This window comes from Solea solea, chromosome 16 (assembly GCF_958295425.1).
Source record: "Solea solea chromosome 16, fSolSol10.1, whole genome shotgun sequence".
Taxonomy (NCBI): domain Eukaryota; kingdom Metazoa; phylum Chordata; class Actinopteri; order Pleuronectiformes; family Soleidae; genus Solea; species Solea solea.
The window spans coordinates 1,505,001-1,527,317 of NC_081149.1; the positions used below are offsets into that span (position 1 = coordinate 1,505,001).

General features: G+C 46.7%; 1 protein-coding gene across 2 annotated transcripts in view; it reads right to left on the reverse strand.

Moving 5' to 3' along the window:
- The window catches only part of LOC131475929 (mitochondrial adenyl nucleotide antiporter SLC25A23-like), a 20,750-nt gene extending 273 nt beyond the window's left edge, over positions 1–20,477 (reverse strand). The window contains exons 1-10 of one of the 2 annotated variants that reach the window (XM_058654319.1): positions 19,926–20,477; positions 7,097–7,220; positions 6,912–6,999; positions 5,416–5,527; positions 4,664–4,822; positions 4,107–4,259; positions 3,893–4,006; positions 2,887–3,054; positions 1,633–1,783; positions 1–597 (exon numbers count right to left, since the gene is read on the reverse strand). The exon at positions 1–597 is cut by the window's left edge and continues 273 nt beyond it. In XM_058654319.1, coding sequence (XP_058510302.1) covers positions 416–597; positions 1,633–1,783; positions 2,887–3,054; positions 3,893–4,006; positions 4,107–4,259; positions 4,664–4,822; positions 5,416–5,527; positions 6,912–6,999; positions 7,097–7,220; positions 19,926–20,126 — 1,452 coding nt within the window. In that variant the 5' untranslated portion in view covers positions 20,127–20,477 and the 3' untranslated portion in view covers positions 1–415. Of the gene's footprint in view, positions 598–1,632; positions 1,784–2,886; positions 3,055–3,892; positions 4,007–4,106; positions 4,260–4,663; positions 4,823–5,415; positions 5,528–6,911; positions 7,000–7,096; positions 7,221–8,030; positions 8,174–19,925 lie in introns of those variants that run through there. The other variant, XM_058654320.1, reaches the window with a different exon arrangement.
- Between the last annotated feature and the right edge of the window lie 1,840 nt (positions 20,478–22,317).

The following is a 22,317-nucleotide window of genomic DNA, read 5'->3' on the forward strand; positions in this document are numbered from 1 at the left end:
TAAAATCCATTGATTGTGAGTGCTTACCTGATTATCCATCAGTTAAGGCAACTTTTCCGTAACTATGTTTAAAAGACATGATTGACAAATGATTTCTACTCCAATCACTCACAGGAGCTGCCAAGGATCTCATGAGCTGAAAATGCTGCCAACCCTGCGTTACTTTCATTGCTCTCATTCACTCCAGAGTTCACAATATTACAGTAAGAATCTTTAGTCCAGAAATGCACATATGAAAGATAATGACTACACTTATGTACCTCATACAAGCCCACTACAGAAATCCTGAACTGTCCCTTTAATGGACTCATACACACTGACACACTGGTAAGAATACCTGCAAGTTACACCAGCAGGAACCTGAACGTATGGACCACAAAGTGCAGTGTGCATCACATCAGTGACTCTTCTCTGTTTAGTGACCCACACCGAGGACTTTCTTCATGTGTTCATACACCACGTACGACATGCTGACAGCAGGAATGACTTTCAGGAAGTTGGGGGTGATGCCGCGATAAAGGCCTGGCACACCTTCATGGGAGATGATGTACTTGAACTGGCCCACCATGGTCAGCTTGGGTTTACCCTCGATGGAGGCTGAAAGAAGAGGGCTGAGGTTTCAGAGGCTCATGTAGACCAACATTCACAGCCTAGCAAGAATGTGCGCGCAGTTTGGAGTCAGAAAACGTAAAGCGGGTAAGCTAATAGCATGTATGTCCACGTGTACGTGATATTAGCAACTCTGACCTTATAGATGAAGCTAGCCCGTACATGTGTATACACGTCTTACAAGGAACGTTGTTAGCACACCATGTTTACTTGTTAACACGCTAGCCGGCTGGCAGCTAACTACAAGCTAGCTAGGTCCAAGACCACAACATAACTTTAGGCAGCACAGGTTTCACATACACACACATGTCTGTGATAATCCAGGCTTTTCATGGTAATCTAACTGTAAGAGCTGATAAATGCTAACTTACATGAAAAGAAGTGAGCGCTACAAACGCAGTAGCATCACCACAGTCTGCTCTTTGTAATTCTTGGAGCCACAGACCATCCTGAAGGCCAGGGGTCTCAAACTCAAATCACCTGTGGGCCAATGATGGTCTCGTCTGGTCAGTCGGGGCCAGTCAAGTAAAAAAAGAAGCCCAACTTTTTGGGGAAAAGCAACAGTTGCAACAGCAACAGTGAGCGTTTCTGTCTTTTATTCATTATTCTGTACAGCACTGTGTTTGTTTTCAAGTGCTTTACAAATAAAGTTGGATTGGATCATTTCAAAGTATAAGTGGTTGTTTTAATATGCAACAATAAAAAAAAACCACATTTATGATGCAAAATTAATCTATTCATTTAAAAATAAAAACATATAGAAATGACTCGTTACAACTTGATATTGTTTGGAGGGCCATATGTGGCCACCAGGCCGCGACTTTGAGACCCCTGCTGTAGGGATTCTGAAGAACTTCACACCATTGCTGGTTCTACAAGTAGACATCTTATGTGTTGGACTGTTGTACAAGTTAATGGTACGAGTGTGTTTTCTGACCCAAAACCGTGCACGTGACGTAGCTCTGGAAATGCTCAAATATGAACGCAGTCCTCATCTATATGTCAGACTACATGATCTGTTACCTTGGGCCTGCATGCGTGTCCGGATGAGAGCGAGAGGATAGGACGCCAGCTGACCACAGGTGCTGGAGATGGTTCCACAACCCAGCAAGACTAAAACTCCAGGATCTGCTGAATCCACGCAGTATCTCTGCAGCCATGCGTTCTTCAGAGTCTGTGACAGTGAGATCAGAGAGGAGAGGGAACAGAGTTTTACTCATGCTATCCTTTTCTTTGTCATTTTTAAAAAAGGTTCCGTAAACACTGCAGTTCATTCGCCAGGCCTGTAGGTGGCACTGAAACACCTTTACAGAGACATGGAGCATGTGGATATACGTATATACATGAAGTGATCATGAAGCCAAACAGACCAAAGCATCTCCAAACACGAGAAGACCACAGCGACTGAACGCACACGAGACAGCTGTGAAAAAAGACTTGAGTGGATTCAGCTCAACTCATTTGTACATCAGTGATCCTGAGTCTGCTTTCACCACATGTGTCTTCACTGAAAGGTATTTAAACCCATGACTCCATGTTTAGGATGTGTTTCTAAAGCATTTGTCTGCTAACTGCACTTATATTCATGTTATTGACAATGTGCTGATGCTGAGATTGTGTTTATATCGTTTGCTGGAGATTTTGAGTTGATTGTATCTATATTTGATTTTTTACCCTGTAAGTGCGGCCTGTCCTGACCAGTAAGACAGAAGATCAGTGGTTTGACCTCCTCCTCCTCCTCCTCCTCCTCCTAACACCTGAGCCTATAAGCGCATATACAGTAGATGTGATGTATGGTTGTAGTGTAAAGCTATGAGCGATCATTAAGGCTGTATGTAAATCCAGACCGTTTATCAGGATTAAAAACAGATCCTGTGAAGCTGGATGAAGTGATGAAGTGATGAAGTGATGAGTTCTGAACACGTTTGACACCATCTTATTCTTTGTAGCTGACGTGGAACATAAACCTTCCCACGCTGCAAAGTTAAAAGTGTTTAATGATGAGAGCCGAGTACAGACCAGTTGTTTTGTACACACTTTAACTTAAATTTAAGCTTAGAAATAATAATAATAATAATAATAATAATAACAGTGTGCACAGTTAAGAGTTAATACACTTTAGTATAAATCTAACCACCCTGCTGATTCCTTTCGGCCCTCGTATACTTTCACATATTCTAGACCCATGGTTCTCAACCTGTGGTCCATGATGATGAGAGAAGAAATCTGCCTCCCACTGGGTTTTAACTTGGAGAGCTCAGTGTAATAAAGCTGTACCTCATAAACAGCCAGGTCGATGCCAGCGTAGGGGATGATGCCCAGCGTGTTTGGAAGGTAGCCCCTGTAGAACGCTCGTACTCCCTCTCTCCTCAGGATCTGTCTGGCACAATCAGCCACACCCGAGTACTGACCCGTCGTCCTCAGAGTGAGACGGGTCTTCAACACCTGCTCGACAAAGAGGGACAGGACAAGAGGACGGAAGAGTCAGCAATCCAAGGAGACAGAAGTGGTCCTTTAAGCTTCTCAGGTACTAATGCTGCATTCCATTTGGAATCAGAAGTTCCGCGGTCAAATTCCCGTCCTGAACTTGATTTTACAGCAAGAACTACTAACTTAACCAAAGGCTCAACAAATCCTAGAATACTATTGTGTCTGGAAACTGTTTGAAGAGTTTGTAACACAGAGAAACTGCTGATCTACAGCTGTCAGTGACCGTGAGGTGAAACCAAGGTTCATAAATAATACATCTGAGCTCTGAGCTGACTGACTAAACTGGACGAGAACAACCTGATATTATTATATTATTATTTTATTTGTATTTTCTTATAATTATTTGGAGTTTGACAAAAGAACACAGCGGAATGTAAATGGTTTGTTAAAACAATAACTTTATAAAACCACTTTTTGTTATATATCAATCTTCTGATCTGCCACAATAATGAATTTAAATGAAAAAAAACTCAATTTCTTTTGAGGGCTTTTCTCAGTAATTTTGAGATGAGATTAAAAAAGAGATTAATTAGAATTACAGATCATAATTCATTACTCGCTCAAATATTTTAATCTCTTGACAGCACCAGTGGAAACAACTTAACCGTGCCGAGTCGTGGCGTGCAGAGCTATTGGAAACATGCCATACATGTTATGTATGGCACAGTCCTACTGGCGATGGACTGGTGACCTGTCCAGGGAGTGACCCCGCCCTTAGCCCTATGTCAGCTGAAATGGTGGCATCCCATAACCCTCATGTGGAGGATAAAGCAGCAGACAAAACAAAACTTACCTCCATGGGGTAAATGATGGTCTGGGCCGTCGCTCCTGCAAGGGAACCAGCGATGAACCTCTCTCGTACCCTCAAACTGCCCCCGTCTTTATTTCCTCGGATCACCCACTTGATCTGGAGAGAGGGAAGAGGAAGAGGAAGAGGAAGGAGAAGACATGATGTTTCAGTTTCATAAATCAACTCTTCTCTGTCAGTCACACTCCAGTGTTCTGACCTGTTCATAGGCCATAAACTTAATGGCTGATTCAGGAGCGATCTTGAGGACGTTGATGGCGTTTCCCCTCCACAGTGAGGACACACCTCCCTCCTGGACCATCCCCCTCAGTCCAGACCACAGATTCATCCCCCGGGAAGCAGAGCCATGCACCTGGGATTCATGACACAACAGACACAGGTGTTCAGAATCCCCAAATGCAGCAAAATAGAAGCACTTTATATCTCATTTGTTTGAATCTTCATCATCAATCACACAGTTGTGACCAGGATATCAAGGAATAACAAGAACACGGGGAGAACTCGTGACCTTCCTGCTGAGAGGAAACAATGCTGGTCACTTCACCACTGGGTGAGCCCAAATATTCTTCCTTTACGTTAAGGTTTTATTTATAAGTCAGCTATTTAAAGACGCCAGAGTAAAGCACTACACTTCTAACCCAACCTACATAATCAGACACAGACTTTCCATGGACTCAACGCTGCACTATAGTGTGGTTTCCATGACAACCCTGAGCTTTCTCTCCGTGTGAGTGCCGTGGCAGTGAAACCACCCACCTGTAGGAAGACTTTGAGACGGTCGAGAGGGGCGGTTCCTGTCCGAGACACCGCTCCTGCCATGGCTCCAGCAACCAGCTGCCTCCACACCAGACCTGAGCGCCGCTCCTGCTCTGAGAACTCATCTGGCACCGTCAGCTGTTCCCCGATGTCAAACATCTGCAGAGGAGAGAAATATAAACCATGGATCAGGATCAGGAAGGAGCTGATGATCCAGTTCAAGCTTCACAACACGCTGTGGAGCACGAGGAATCGTTAAAGAATCGTTAAAGAATCGTTAAAGAATCGTTAAAGAATCGTTAAAGAATCGTTAAAGAATCGTTAAAGAATGATTCTTCTGCATTTTATTTCATGAAACACATAGAACAATAATTCTAACTCTGGGTATTTTACGCGTTGAACTCAGTCACTGAACATTTGTTCCCCACTTTACAATATGATGTGTCACAAGGAACATTAATAAAGGGTATTAATGGCTAATAACTCCTCAATGGCAGTGAAGTAATGCTTATTATGAATTGAGGAATTATAGTTAGGACCCAAAAGGGATTAAGGTAAAGGCAAACTTGGATTAAGTAATGCTGAACAGAGTTAAGTAAAGACTATTAAGTGCTATTGTACACATTTAAATACATGTGAAGAAAAGACAGACATTTACATTCACTATAATAATAACATTAACATTAAGAAATAATAACTTATTAACATTCATAAATGGTTCAGTAATGTTAATCAGTATCATCTTCACTCACATGCGAGTGTTTCCAGTGGTGGACGATCTCCTCCATGTTGTGGAAGGGGTTGAACAGGAAGTGATCGCGCCACTCATTCCAGTCGATGGTCAAATTCCCGTCCCTGTCCATACTGAGAGAGACGGAGAGAGAGAGAGAGAGCGAGTGTGTGAGTGAGAGAGAGAGAGAGAGAGAGCGTGTGAGAGAGAGAGAGAGAGAGAGAGAGAGAGAGAGAGAGAGCGTGTGAGTGAGAGAGAGAGAGAGTGTGAGAGAGAGAGAGAGTGTGTGAGTGAGAGAGAGAGTGTGAGTGAGAGAGAGAGAGAGTGTGAGAGAGCGTGAGTGAGAGAGAGAGAGTGAGAGAGAGAGCGAGTGTGTGAGTGAGAGAGAGAGTGTGAGTGAGAGAGAGAGAGAGAGTGTGAGAGAGCGTGAGTGAGAGAGAGAGAGAGTGAGAGAGAGTGTGAGAGAGAGCGAGTGTGTGAGTGAGAGAGAGAGAGATTGAGAGTGAAAGAGAGAGAGAGTGAGGGCGAGTAAGAGAGAGATAGTGAGAGGGAGAGAGTGAGTGAGAGAGAGAGTGAGAGAGAGTGTGAGTGAGAGTGAAAGAGAGCGAGTGAGTGAGTGAGAGTGAGTGAGAGAGTGAGAGTGAGGGAGAGAGTGAGAGAGCGTGAGAGGGAGGGAGAGAGAGTGAGTGGGTGTGAGAGAGAGTGTGAGTGAGAGAGAGAGAGAGTGAGTGAAAGAGAGAGAGTGAGAGGGAGTGTGAGTGAGAGAGAGAGAGTGAGAGAGTGAGAGTGAGGGAGAGAGTGAGAGATAGTGAAAGAGAGAGAGCGAGAGAGAGATAGTGAAAGAGAGAGAGAGAAAGAGAGAGAGAGAGAGAGAGAGAGGGAGGAAGAGTAGCAGGGCTTCCCTTTATTCTAAGCAGTTTTCCTGATTGTCTTTATCATTTATAATAAAAACAGTGAATTCTCTACACTTCTCTACTCAGGCTCAGTGTGAAAGTGTTGTTTCTCCTTGTGTTTATCTCTATGATGAAAAACACAAGTTTAAATAACAAACAACACAATGGCAGCACTTTCAGGTTGTTAACCGGCATCAGTCTGATATTTGAATGGGAAAACCAGAAGTAGTGTAAAGTAGTGAGTAACGAGTAGCATCCAATGCTAAATTGTCCGGTTTAGCTCATCCCCTTCAGTACTATACTGTGCAGTGTGTGCTGTGAAACACACACTAAAGAGTTATTAGTGACACACAGAGGACTCAGGTAACTACGGTGGCCCTCACACACCAGCACAGACGTGTGAAGCGTGACAACTTCCTGTTACTGCAGTTGTGGAACGACTAATCAAACTAAATATAACATCAGTAGTATTATTTTATTATTCTAGTTTATAGAGTTAACTCAGAGAATGAAGGCGAGGATGAAAGGAAGTGACAGGTGACTGCTTCATGCAAACAGCCTCCGACAAACAGCTCAGTCACATGACTCAAACAGAAGAGAACACAACAAAACCAAGAGAATGGACCTCTGCAGTATTCTGGAGGCCTGCTCGAGCGTGACGTCCACACCAAGCTTGTGCAGTGAGTGCTGAATCTCCCCCACATCAATGTGACCTGCAGAGCAGAGGAAAGAGATGATGTCATGTGTTTGAAGTGTGTGTGTCTGTGGGTGTTCAGAGTGTGTGTCTGTGGGTGTTCAGCATGTCCACACCATCGTTGTTGCGGTCGAGGCTGTGAAACATGAGCCGGAGTCTCTTCTCGTGAGCGTGCAAGTACTGACAGAACTCCTGGAAGTCCAGCAGGCCATCGCGGTTGGTGTCACTTTCGAGGACAATCTGGGAGTAAAGAGAGGGAACGTGAGTCGTTCAGTGCAAGGATGGAAGAGAGACGGGCGACAGCTCTGGCCTTCAGAAAGTGATCGGGGAAGAGCGTGTTTGACCAGAGAGGCAGTGGATGCACAGGTTTATAGCTAAACATGTATCACATGAAGATTTACACCTGGATCAACAAATGACTTGGGTTCTATAAATTCTGGATGACCGCCAGAGACGGTATGTAATACCTGGATATCCATCACACGTATGCGCAGATCGAGACCGAGTACCAACAAAGTCACGTGACCTGGGTGACGCAAGCGACCTGTATAAAGGAGGCTGGCATCCAGAGAGTCTACAGAATCTTCTTGTCAAGATTCAGAGTGACAACAAACTCTGGCAGTCATCCAGAATTTGAGTGACATTTCACTGGAGGGATCTGAAGTAGTCATGAGAAATGGCATCAACAACCCAATGCGAGAGCCTCTGTTTAGACAAGGCACAGCCCTTCCTGTGCCCACCATGACACACAAATAGAGTGTCCAAACCCAGCCGAAACCTCTATGTACTGTCTCAGAGCTCGAACAGGACAGAGTAAGTTGGAATCAGAACGTAGACCCTACGCCCCTGACTCCGGGGCAAAGGCCGTCAAACTGATACGTTGGTTAACATGAAAAGCAGAAAGCCTCTTAGGGAGGAAAGAGGGGTGTGGCCACATGGTAACCCCTGATCCATCAGAACTGCAACGCAAACAGTCCCCAGCAATGGACAGGGCATAAAGCTCACAAACCCGCTTTGCAGATGTAATGGCAAGAAGAAAAGCAGTCTTACCAGACAGCCATCTGAGATCAGCATTTTCCAGGGGCTCAAATGGAGGAGAACACAGGGCTTCCAGGACAACCAACAAATCCCATGAAGGCACCCGACCAACATGTGGAGGCCATACCCGGAGCACACCCTTCAAGAACCTGTTCACAAGAACACATGAGCCCACAGATCAATCATTCACATGGGCATGTCGAGCTGAGATAGTAGCCACATATACTGCACCTTTATAGTAGAGACAGAGAGCCCTCTATCTAACAACATTTGCAAGTACCTAAGAAGTACAGGCACAGAACAATGCTCTGGGTTCACATTCTGATTATCACACCAAACAGAATAGAGTTTCCACCTGTTGGCGTACAGCAGTCGAGGACGCACGAGCACTGGTTATAGGCACTGGTTACAGCCTGATCACCAGCAACACTGCATGATTACTCCTGACTATCCTGTGAAGAGTCAGCATGAGTAGTGGGACCGGAGGGAAGGCATACAGGAGGCAGTCCGGCCAGGAGTGTGCCAGGGCCTCCTGCCCCAATGGGCTGGTCGGTTCCGAGAGGGAGAACCACAGTGGGCAGTGAGTCGATGTCTTCGAGGCAAACAGGTCGACACCTGCTCTGCCGAACCTCTCCCACACAATCCGAACCACCATGGGGTTCAGTCTCCACTCCCCGGGAGGGGGCTTTTGACGAGCCGCGTTCTGTACCCCAGGCAAATGCATTGCTCTGAGGCTCGCAAGGGAATGACTGGATCTGGTTCCCCCTTGGTGGTTCACATGGTAAACTGTCGAGGACCGGACAAGGACATGCCTCCCTTCCAAAAAAGGGAGGAAGTGTCAACACATTTATGTGCTGAAGCTTCACTCGAGGACTCCAGGTTCCCCGGACTGTACTGTGGTTCCACACCCCCCCAGCCCGAGAGGGAGGCGTCCATTACCACTACCTCACGCCGAGGAGGAAGAGAGCCCAAGGGAACACCGCTCGAGAGATAAGCCCTGCTTCTCCAGGGTTTGAGAGATCAAAGGCACCTGCATGAGACCATCACAGTTCTGTCCTGGTGCCTCATGGGGTTGAGGCCCAACCCATTGAGCCACACCTGCAAGGGACGCAACGAGAGGAGTCCCAAAGGAATGACCATTGCTGCTGCTGTCAGTTTTCCTAGCAGCCGGAGAAACAGACCGTAAGTCAGCCCTGTGCCTCTCTGCACACGAGAGACAACACTGAGAATGTCGTCCACCCTCTGCGGGGAGGGGGAGGCCTTCATCAACATTGAGTCGAGGACAACCCCGATGAACACAACTCGCTGGCTGGGAACCAAACAGCTCTTTCCAAAATTCACAGTAAGACCCAACTGGGTCACATGATTCAACACAATCGTTGTGTCGTGGATGGCCTGCTCGCGGGTTGCGGAGAATATGAGCCAGTCGTCCAAGTAAGGAAGGATCTGAACACCGCTGCTCTGCAGAGGTGAAAGTGCCGTCGCAATGCACCTGGTAAATATCCGAGGAGCAAGTGAAAGCCCGAAGGGGAGCACGCAAAACTGGTATTACATTCCAGGCTCTATCTTGCACTCAGCGTAATTGACTTTGTACACTGGTGCTTGTACAATTCCTATTTTGCACTCGACTCACATTGGAATTTTCCCTCAGCAAGCGCAGGTCCCTAAAAGAGGGAATGAACTTGCGCTCCGGGGGCTGGTTCCGAGGAGGCGTGTTCTGGCGCAAACGTTCCCGGTGATATTTTGCTGTTTCAAAAAACAATTCCGCCACAGACCAGGAAAAACCTAGTCTAAAGTCAGTGGCGCTTATTCAGATGCTATTTTAACTGCTGCGTGATGATGATGAAGAGGATGGCGCAACAGCTGACGAGGCCATTCTGGGCCTGTTCGTTTCCGACAGTGACGAAGAGAACTTCGGTGGTTTTAGTACGCAGGAAGAAGACGATGACACAAGGATTAATGACTGACTTTTCTGGTATAGTAGGCTGGTTATTTTGATACTGCACTACTACGGTACTATGACTGCAGGAAGACTGCAGGACGTTCCCAAACAGTCATCTCTGTCCCGACAGTCCCCTCCGTGGTAGCAGGAACCCTTATATACAGTAATTAAACATTAAATCACCTACAGCTTATAGTCGGGTGCGGCTTATATATGAAACAATCTGTATTTCCCCCAAATTTAGCTGGTGCGGTTTATATTCAGGTGCCTGGTCCGGGAGTGGCAATGTGCGATGTGCTCCTGGTGGAGTGGGTGGACGGAGATGGAGTGGGGGGAGGAGGAAGGGGCACAACAGGAGGAGGAAGCGGCACAACAGGCGCAAGTGGTGCATTTGGAGGCCCACGCTCCATGGCTGCAGCAATCCTCTCCAAACTTGAGGAGATGCACCTGAGAGGCCGCAGCAACATCGTCACCCGGTCAAGACGGGCATTAAGATCTTGCCGCATCCCGGCATGTCAAAGATGGTCCTCCGGTCTGACAATGCTGCCACGTCTAGTGGGTCTGGATCCTCTTCTTTGAGTTTGCACTGCTCCCTCCTCAGCTGGCCCGTGCGCACTGCTCCCGAGGCCAGGGTCTTCTTCCTGCGAAGCTGCGTTACATTGTTTTGATTTACTGTATGGCTGTGTTACATTTATTTCATGTGGATAATGATTAAAAAAAATTTCATGAGAAATCTGAACTTGATTTGTAAGTGTACCTTGAGGTTGGACAGCTAGTGTATTGGGTTGGGTGCTGATTTCTAAGCCCCCAAATCCCTCAACGCTTTCAGCTTTTAGGGTGGACACAGTGATGTCCTCTGCTGGCGTCAGGTCCTGAATAGAGGCAGATCCACCCCCATGAGTCTTCTGACATCATTGTAGCGCTTGCGGCACTGATGCGATGTCCTGGGGATGCCAGCCGTAGATACAATTGTTGCGATTTCCTCCCATGCCTGTTTAACTAAAACTAATCTTCTCTTTCTTTTAGGGTCTTTTACAGCCCTGACAAGGATTCAGGCTCCTCGGCTGAGAATTACTCCTGGTGTGTGCCTGGTAAATCTGCCATTATAATAGCAATCCGCCATGGATCAAGGGCCCCTGCATTTAAAGGGAATGTGAGATGACGCTCTGATTGGTTTATTGCACGTTACGCCCAAACCACACCTGTGACTAATGTGGCTACTTCAGACCAACCCATTTTAGATTTGCGCCAGGCGCAAGAGTCATTTATCCAGCCGGCATTATAGCAACAGTGCCCGAGATCCGCCCTAAAATCTACTTACGCTTCAGATCAGCAAGATAGGGCCCTACATGTCATTTAGCAGACACTTCAACAATCAGCCAGGGGTGGAGTCGAACTTGCGACCATGGACCATTGTGACCAGGGGTCGCGTTAACCGAATATATGTTTTTTTTAAACGGTGACGGAAAAATCTGAGAGCCCATCCGTCATTTTGACAGATTGCAATTCACACCCCTAAAAACTATGTTGATAAAAGAGGTGAATAAAGAGGGATAGATGCAGATGAAGGACAAACTCAGCCCTTGGCCTCAGCGGAGCGAGGAAGCGGCTGTAAGGAGGTTAGGCGAGTTCAGTGGGAGCGGGAGTTCTCCTGGCTGAGGAGGGAGGATAGAAAAATGTTGTGCGACAAAATAAAGATTCCCATCGGAGAATCTGAGCATAATTTCTGACCTGGACACCGTACTCAATGCATCTCGCTATCCTTGTAGTGCTGACAGCGTGTTAAAGAGCTATGGACAGGAGGCTTTAGAGCGCGTCTGTGACCGGTGCAGCTGATCCACTGGTGCAGAAGGAGCGCATGTTGCGGGATTTCCTACCACGCGCAACTACGGGCAAGCAGGCACGCGATTTAAGTCCATGTAGACCAGGAGGAAGGTGTGAGACTGTGCGTTTAGGCCACAGGTTAACTGTTCATATTCCACTGCAATATGAACAATGCAATTGAATATGTCATTATTATCATTTAAAGTGACCGGTAAAAATTGATTATGACTGGATTTTTATGACCCTGTCAGTCAAAATGACAGACAACGAAAAAGTCTAGCGCAACCTCTGATTGCGACCATGATGTCTTTCGCACACAGGGTACCGGTCTTAACCACTGAGCCACTCCACCCCACTCCATGCCTGACCCCCGAAGGCAAACCGAAGGCGCTGCCTGTGGTGCTTATTGGCATATGAAAATAAGCATCTTTCAGATCGACACTTGTGAACCAGACTCTCTCTGAGACAGCCTGAAGAACATCTGTTGTGCAAAGCATGTGAAAACGAAGAACTTTTATGAACTTGTTCAACTGTCTGAGATCGAGGATGGGTCTTGTTCCTTTTTTGGAACAAGAAAATACGTCGAGTAGAACCCTCTTGATCGATCTCAACTCTTTACACACTGTATGGCGCCCTTCTCCAGAAGCACTGAAATCTCCCACTCTAGAGCCAAAGACTTTAGGGAGTCCTTTACAATAGTCGTCCTGACCCCGTTGAACTTGGGGGGTCGACACCTGAACTGAATACTGTACCCATTGGAAAGAGTTAACAACACCAAAGGGTCTGAGGTCACTGCCTCCCAGTGGCTCAGATGTTGTGGGGAGAAACGGCTGGCGCCTTGGTCCGTGGAGTCAGGTTTGACTCCCACTACCTTTGGGCGGCCGGGAGCGTCGATCAGCAGACGACCCATATCTGGGTGCCTTGTCCCTTGGCACCCGAAAGGCAGGCTGCTGAGGAGACCTGCGGAAACGCTCCCGTTGGGATGAGGGGCGGCTGGCTCCTGAGTCCCCCTGAGTATTGACTGCTGGACGGGGAGCAGCAGCATGTCTTGGTCTAGACGATGATGGCTGACGTAAGTCAGAAAACTGTTTCTTGACCTTAGTCACCTGCACACCTCGCTCCAAAGCCTGCTGGGCTGCAGGTCCAAACATCTGACCTGGAATGACAGGTAGCATGCAGAGTGTCCTCCTACATGGCTCTGATAAGGGGGATTGAGCAAGCCACACTTGGCACCCAAGTCTACCAAGCTCCCTGCTTGGAGTGAAGCATCACTTAGACTCCGTGTCTGGGCATCGGCTCCAGTCGTCTGAAGAATATGAGATAAAGCCAGGACCAGGTTGGAAAAGGAGTTCCCAATGCGTCCCATCCGAGCTGCTATATCATAGCTCTTAGTTAGGAGGTCATCAGTGATCCTACACTCTGGGCATCAGGCCTAAGGGCTTCATCTGGAGACACTATCAAAGAAGCGGTAGAAGCATCAACAGCAGGCATCTGCTCTAGTCCGTACTGGGCCGCATCCTTCATGGCAGCCAAAGCCCTACAGTCACTTGGCAGGTGAAGGAAAGCTTTGGGGTCCAGCCAACACTGAAGTTCATTAATGTATGGCTCAGAGGGTGGAACCGTAAAGGCAGACGGTTGTGGGGTATGTTTGAAAAAAGCATTGGAGGGAGCAGCCTCTACAGGGGCAGCATCCAACCCAAGCTGTGAGATGGCTAATTGCTTAACTGTGGGAGAACCAGTCACAGCATCCCTTGAGGATCCTGCACCCGACCCATGGGAGTCAGTCACTCAGGGAAGGGGGGACCCCTCCTCCAGCTCCTCTCTGTCCCCTGCTTCATCCCCAGTAAAAAAAATTCCGGAGGCAGCAATTGACAGCATGTCTTCATCATGTTGGCTAGTATCATCGTGCAGGGAGGCCAGGCTATCGCTCTCACCCTGGCTCCTGAGTGGCGGCATCATGGCAGCAGAGCCAGCAGTGGGAGGACCACAAGGCTGCAAGTTGAGGAGGAGGGCCTTAATCTGGGGCAAACTCAGAGGCCAAAGTGTCCACTTTAAGAGCTAAGGGTTCAGCACCCTCTCGTCTCTTCTTTGAGACAGAAACGCCCTCTTCTACACCGTGAGAGAGGCAATGGCACCTCCACAAGACCGGGCAGCAGCAGCCGGAAGTTTCCGTCAGCAATGTACACACCGTAGTCAACCCATGCTTCATCACCGGGGCTGAGCGGAGACGCTAAGTGGGAACAAAGCACGCCCGCTAGCAAGGGAAATCAATACTTACCTGGTAATCCGCACAGCAGGGATGAGAGCCGACTACGCAGCCTCTGGAGGGCAAATCTGCAGCTCCAACCATTGAGATTACAAGGCTACTGTCGTAGGCGACAAAAAAGGCGAGAAGATGAAAAGGAGACGATCTCTGGGTGCCAGCCTCCTTTATACAGGTCGCTTGCGTCACCCAGGTCACTTTGTTGGTACTACGTCTCGATCTGCGCATGCGCGTGATGCATATCCAGGTATTTCATACCGTCTCTGGCAGTCAGGAAGAATGAAATAGAACAGTATTTTTACAGTTTATTAAAAGTAGAGGAACTTATGGTAATTAACAGGAATTAACTGAACAAAACGGGAACTTCTCAAAGTGGACGACGAGGAGGTGAATTATGGTTGTAGCACAAAACATAAATCAGATTGTTGAATATCAATGCTATTCCTCAATCACTTACAACAGAGCTATTGAGGCCCCCTATACATCCATCACATGACCTCACTGTTCAGTTAAAGAATGAAGCTTTACTGAGGCATGTGTTTTGTTTTAAGTTGTGACAAAAATAAACATGTTTATATTTGACACTGTTTCTTTAACTAAAGTTCCACTGTGAGTTTAGTAGCTGCAGTACGATTGCACGGCCTCACTTCTTTGATTTATTAATATTATTATTATGCTGAGCCTCTCAATCACAGTCAAGGTTAAAGACACAGTCTTTTACATTACATTACATTACATTACAAGTCATTTAGCAGACGCTTTTATCCAACGCGACTTACAATAAGTGCATTTAAACATTTGGGTACAAATAAGAGCTAGAAGTAAGTAAGAGCTTCAAGTAAGCCAAACTATGAAGTGCAGGTTTTAACCTTTAAAGTGACATTTGTGTGAAGTGAATGGATTTGGCTGGTCTTCATCCATCCATCATTCATCCATTCATCATCCATTCATCCATATGGGCAGGTGACTTTGTAAGGACACGAGTGTGTGCAGTTGTGACTTGGACAGTGTTCTGTGAATCTGTGACTTTACTTCCTTAAGTTAAAATAGGGCTGAAACAATGACTCCATTATTAATCGATTACTACATGAATCTATTTTGATCATAAATGAATCAGCTTGAGTGTTTTCTGATTCCGCTTCTTAAACGTGAATATTTTCTGGTTTCTTATTTTTTGGACAAAAATAAGACATTTGACGACATCATCCTTTCCAGGTTTGAGACACAGTGGTTATCTGTGGAGGACATAAACATCAGAATGGACCTCACCTCCCCTCGGCTGAGGCTGAAGACTCAGTTTTAACTCTGATTGACCAGGTTTAATGGTTTAATGTATTATTTATTATGCTTTTAAAGTAGAACTACACGGGATGTTAACCCTAATTTAAGTCCACACACACACACACACCCTGCAGGTACCGGCTATAAGATCAAGGCAGCGACAGCTTTATTTTAGACGCTCATCATGACAGAGGAAACAAACGTGTGCGTGAGTGAGGGGCCACACAACATTGGAACAGCTTTTTTTTTGAATGGCAAGAATAACAGATGCTGACCAGTGTGAACATGACGTCACGGACTGTCGGGGAGCTCTGTACAGAGAAAAGTGAGCAGACTCGCAAAGTTCCGTTTTTTTCAGTTTTTTGTGTATTTCTATTGGTTTACGTATTTATTGTATATTTATATTTCTCTAAGACCTGAGCAACAATTTTGTTTTGTCCACAGAGGCTTGAATTCCTCTGTAAAGTGGAACAGGTTGACTTTCTGTGGAGTTGTAACCAGGCCACACAGATGAGAGGCTGATTAATGACATGATGTGGCAGTATTGGTGTTAATTTAGAACCCTGGTCACAGTAACGCTATATACAGCAGTAAAATATGGAGAGGCTTTAAGGGTATCAACATGAGGATGTCACCCATCACTACTGTAGGACTTACTGCAGCTTTAAAGATGGATGATTTATGCTCCTGTGTGAAAGCTGAATGACACACAGGTGTCCAACTTCTTAGAGGGACAAGTGGATCGAGCGGCGCGGGTAACCCACTGAACCCCACTCGTGATAGGGACTGGGGATTGCAACGGAATACCCAGTAAGTGCGGGTCATTAGCTCCCTGCCCTTTGTACACACTGCCATCGCTACCACCAATATGATGGTTTAGTCAGGTCCTCGGATCAGCCTCGCTGAGGTCAGAGTGCCAAGAAGACGTTCAAACTTGACTATCTAGAGCAGTAGTCTCAGACTAATTTCTGTCAACCAGGTACCAAAAGACTAGGTTTGACGACTGCTGGCTCATGACAGCTTCCAGTGGTGTTCGTAGAGAAGTTAGCCAGCGTGAGTTAGCAAACCTAGCCACTTGATTGAAACGTGGTCCTGAAGTGAAGTGGAAAGAATATGAGCATCTGTCACAGCCGAACCGAACCGAGTGCGGCGCTACCGCACAGCACGCTGGGACGCGGACGCGTGGATGTGGGTCAGAGCGTTAATCCCCGTGTCAGTTACACGCTCATATCGGTCACACAAATCCACGCGCTGCCTCAGTTTCCTTCACAGAAAGGGCGCGAGCGTGAATCATGAGGAGGTTTTGCCGCAGCGACGTATCCGCGTGCGTGCGCGCGACGCGCGCGCTGACAGCTGTTAGTAAAATGTTAGTGCGCGAGGTCAGCACATCCCAAAGCAGCACGAAACTAACGTGACTGCCACGGACTGTCGGGGAGCTCTGTACAGAGAAAAGTGAGCAGACTCGCAAAGTTCCGTTTTTTTCAGTTTTTTGTGTATTTCTATTGGTTTACGTATTTATTGTATATTTATATTTCTCTAAGACCTGAGCAACAATTTTGTTTTCCATGTTTTTAACATGTTTTATGCTGAATGACCATAAAGTGAACCTGGACAACGGCTGCCATGTGTCCCATTTCCCAAAACATAGAAGGAACAAGAAGAAAGTGATTTTGGGCTGTGTCTGTGTAACCCTGGATTTCCACTGGACGCGGAACGGCCGCGGAACGGCCGCGGAACGGTAGCCGTTGCAAATCGCTTCCATTCTAATCAATGTGAGCATTCCCACCGGCCGCGCTGCGGCGCGGATCAGCAGCGGCCCAGAAGCGGCTCGCCGCGCCGCAGCGCTATCGATAGGAATCAGTTCTATTTTTTCCGTTGCCGCTGCTGAACCTCGTAAATTTCAACGAAGCAGATCGCACAAGACAGGAAGTCCGACACAGTATCAAAGTAAAACACTTCCGCCCCCCTTTCAAAATAAAACACAATACGCAGGTCACAACTTCACCTCAACGTTACGGTGCTCCCAGGTCAACAGTCATTTGATCCGAGGGTCTCGGAGACAATGGACGACGAGAGACTGATTATGGAAGTGGAGAAATGAAAGAAGCTGTGTTGTTGTTGTTTCCTTTATACACACAGTCTATCGCGGGATCTCGCGTCCGTTCGAGATTATCGCGCGATCTTCCGTGAATACCGCTGGCTCCCAAGGCTCCGCGCCGCTGCCGTAACGCGCCCGGTGGGGATTGACGTTTGGGAGAGGACGAAGCAGAACCGCGCCGCGGCCGTTCCGCGGCCGTTCCGCGTCCAGTGGAAATCCAGGGTTAGTCTACCATATCTTTGGAAACTTAGAGTGTTTCATCTTTTTTGCTTGTTTGAATCTGTTTCCTCCCACAGTCCAAAAACATGCTGAGGTTAATGGGACACTCAGGTGTGACTGTGACAGTGAATTGTGACCCGTCCAGGCTGTAACCCCGCCTCGCACCCTATGTCAGCTGGGTTTGGCTCCAAACCCCCCCCAGTATGATCATTATTTAACCAAGTCACACAAAGCACATGAGGCAGCAGTGAACCACCAGGTCCTGTGTGACCATGAGCTAAAATCCCTGACTTTGGTATTTAACAGTGAGGAGAAAGCAGCACACGTCTTATGTCTGTAACATTTGCAGTTTTAATGCTGAGCCCAGTGTCCAACCAAGGATAAGTAAGTGAGGTTACATCAGGAGTGTGGCAGGTGTGTGTTACACATCGTTTAAACATTCATCCACAGAGGCTTGAATTCCTCTGTAAAGTGGAACAGGTTGACTTTCTGTGGAGTTGTAACCAGGCCACACAGATGAGAGGCTGATTAATGACATGATGTGGCAGTATTGGTGTTAATTTAGAACCCTGGTCACAGTAACGCTATATACAGCAGTAAAATATGGAGAGGCTTTAAGGGTATCAACATGAGGATGTCACCCATCACTACTGTAGGACTTACTGCAGCTTTAAAGATGGATGATTTATGCTCCTGTGTGAAAGCTGAATGACACACAGGTGTCCAACTTCTTAGAGGGACAAGTGGATCGAGCGGCGCGGGTAACCCACTGAACCCCACTCGTGATAGGGACTGGGGATTGCAACGGAATACCCAGTAAGTGCGGGTCATGAGCTCCCTGCCCTTTGTACACACTGCCATCGCTACCACCAATATGATGGTTTAGTCAGGTCCTCGGATCAGCCTCGCTGAGGTCAGAGTGCCAAGAAGACGTTCAAACTTGACTATCTAGAGCTGTAGTCTCAGACTAATTTCTGTGAACCAGGTACCAAAAGACTAGGTTTGACGACTGCTGGCTCATGACAGCTTCCAGTGGTGTTCGTAGAGAAGTTAGCCAGCGTGAGTTAGCAAACCTAGCCACTTGATTGAAACGTGGTCCTGAAGTGAAGTGGAAAGAATATGAGCATCTTCAAGCATCAACTTCATCCCTCAAACCAACTGTGTCTCAGCTGTGTAAGGGGAAACGCTGCCAGGTCTCTACCAGCATGGAGCAGTAGGTATAGTAAAGGAAGCAGAAGTAGTACCAGTTAAACCAATGTTCTGAAGCAATGTTCATGTTCTGAACCGTTATTAATAAAGATTGAGAAGACTGGACAGTTGTACTTTTTTTCTTTTTTGAGTACTTACTTGATGTGGCCCAGCCTCACCCAGACTCTAACTCATGCGGCCCCCAGGCAAATTGAGTTTGAGACCCCTGATCTAGAGGAAGTAAAAGTAGTCACAAGGTTTCTGGAGGAGAACCTGCAGATGGATCATTACTGATACCATGAGTCTGCCCCAGGCACAGCGCCAGTTGGGGCTTTGCGGTGGTGGAAGAGGAGTCCCCCTGTGGATCTCCTCGACCCTAACCCGGGTATCTAACTCACAATTATGTGTTCGACTGTGTTTATGCATTGCATTAACATTGACCTAGAGTTAAAGTGACATTGAAAAAAAATGATATTGTTAATGTTTCATCAGCCTAACCTCACTGCAATAGAACAGTAGATGATTTACTAAGTCAACGCTATAACTTACAAACATCTACATTTAACTTTTCTCTTCTATTATTTCTAGAAACTATTCAACAGTTTTTCTCTGAGAAATGAGAAGCAGTCAACTCCCTGTTAGTGACGATAACATTAGATTATAAAAGAGTGGAAATGGCACTTACACACACACACACACACACACAGGTGGCAGCCATCTTGGTATCCTAACTGTGATGCTGTGTTCCATTTACATCGGAAACTGGAACTAGGAGTGACGTCAGTGTGAGGTTTCTCTGACTGTGTGAGTTACTCAAACGCCTCATGACGCCAGAGACGCACCACAGGATTATCACTGTTTTTCTCCATGGACTTTGGTGTGAGAGAGTGAGCAGTTTCCATGGCAACACAGAGTTGACTTCCCTGTTGTTGTTTCAGCTCTCCCTTTCATCACTCTCCACAACAACGTGACTTCATATGAACTATTTAGTTATTTAGTATTTTAAAGCCATGTTTTGCTCTGGACTGTCCACATGATGCACCTGTCCTCACTGGTCCTCACTGGTCCTCACTTCACCTCTCCTCTCCTTACCTCCTCCGCCTCTCCTCGGTGTAAACCCCGGGCCAGTAGTCCGGTCCTCAGTTCGCTGATGTCCACCCTGCCATCTTTGTTGAGGTCCAGCTGCTGGAACAGCTCCTCATATCTCCTCTCCCTGTCCGCCGCGTCCTCTGCCGCTCCCTTGTCTCCTTCGCGGTGTGTCCGGGCGCAGAACCGCTGCTCGTCTTCGCCCATGTGCAGGAGAGACAGCCGGTGTACGGTGCTGGTCCACAGTCAGGTCCACAGTCAGGTCCACAGCCGAGCATTACACTGTGTCACAGCCGAACCGAACCGAGTGCGGCGCTACCGCACAGCACGCTGGGACGCGGACGCGTGGATGTGGGTCAGAGCGTTAATCCCCGTGTCAGTTACACGCTCATATCGGTCACACAAATCCACGCGCTGCCTCAGTTTCCTTCACAGAAAGGGCGCGAGCGTGAATCATGAGGAGGTTTTGCCGCAGCGACGTATCCGCGTGCGTGCGCGCGACGCGCGCGCTGACAGCTGTTAGTAAAATGTTAGTGCGCGAGGTCAGCACATCCCAAAGCAGCACGAAACTAACGTGACTGCCCCCGCCCCCACACACACGGACCTGCCCACCCACCGTGACGCTCCGCGTCTGTAGCATAACACACGCGCGAGATGCAGGCGCGCGCGCGCACACCGCACACACACAGGATCCACTGTTTCATGTTGTTTCCTTTTTGAATGTCTTTTAAAATTTGAAATATTATGGATGAATTCATGTTATTTAGAGCAGTGGTTCCCAAACACTGGTTTGAGACTCGCAAATGGGTCGCAGGAGATTTTTTGGGGGTCCCTTAAACAAACATTTATGTGTTTGAAATAATGTGTACATAATGAAGCTGTGAATAATTGACCAAACATTACTAATTCAAAACGACATCAGATTTTACAGATATGACCGTAAATGTGTCGCTATAAACATGATATTTCCATCTAGTTTCCTCATTTAGATCATTAGAGAATATTTATTCCAAGATGAATAAATTAGTGTTTCAAAAACACAAACATGTAGTAAATGTGTGAATTGATCATTTTAATACAATCACTTTGCAGTTTTTTTTAATGATGGCAAACTCTCCCGTGACCTACCTGTGGGTCCAGACCCAGACTTTGGGAACCCCTGCTCTGGGGCACACGTGTTCAGCATAATATTATTATCTTATGTCAGAAATGGCAGTGATACAAGGTAAAGGGGCGGAGCACAGGTGGAGTTCCACCTGATCGAACACTGGGAGGCACCAGTGAATTATATATACATATACTGTATTTATATACTTTTACATCCTTAGCATTAGAATTGTATCTGCTTTGTAGCTAAAGTTGTATATATGACAATCACAGCAGTGACTTTAAGTCAAAGATCTGAACGTTTCATTCATGGACGTAGAAGCTGCATTCAGGCGTGTGAATAAAATGAAACATTGATAGATTATTGCTATTAATAGCAGTGATAATGGGGATTGTGACGCTCAGCAGAGGACAGTGAGGTGCTGAGTCAGTACTCACGGGATAGAGAGAGACAGACAGAGAGAGAGACAGACAGAGAGAGAGAGAGACAGACAGAGAGAGAGAGAGACAGACAGAGACAGAGTCATCACTGCACACACTGGTGATGTCAGTGAGTCACCTGCTACCTGTTAACAGACAGACAGACAGACTAATGTTCCTGGCATTTAGAGATAGATTCAGTATTTAGCTCTTGTTGGTCTAAATCTGTTCATCTCATAACAGTCACACAGTTTGCTTGACAGGCTTCAGTCTTGTCAGGTGACTAATGTGTGCAGCACCATTCAAGTCCATGTTGTTTGTTTCAGCGCCGAATCACAACATACATTATGTCAACGCTCTGACTCACTCGACCGATTGCGGTGAAAGGAAAAATTGGAAAAATGGGGGACGAGGTAGAGATAGAGGAAATAGACCAGGAGCAGATATACAACTCTTTCTAGTTCCTGTCAGAACTCGTGCTGCAGCATTTTGAATGAACTGAAGGGTTCTAACAGACTTGTTGGAACATCCTGATAATAAGGAGTTTCAGTAATCTAATCTAGATGTAACAAAAGCATGAACTAGTTTTTCAGCATCCCGTAAAGACAGAATGTTTCTAATTTTCGTAATGTTCCGCAGGTGGAAGAAGGCTGTTCTGGAAATGAGTTTTATGTGTGAATCAAATGACATTTCCTGGTCAAAAGTAACTCCAAGGTTCCTCACAGTGGAACTGGAAGCCATGGTGATGTCATCTAAAGTGACAATGTGATCAGAATGTTTTTCTCTGAGGTGTTTAGGGCCGAGTATAAAAGTTTAAAAGTAGAAAGTTACAGGTCATCCAGGACTTAATGTCTCTGAGACATTCCTGGAG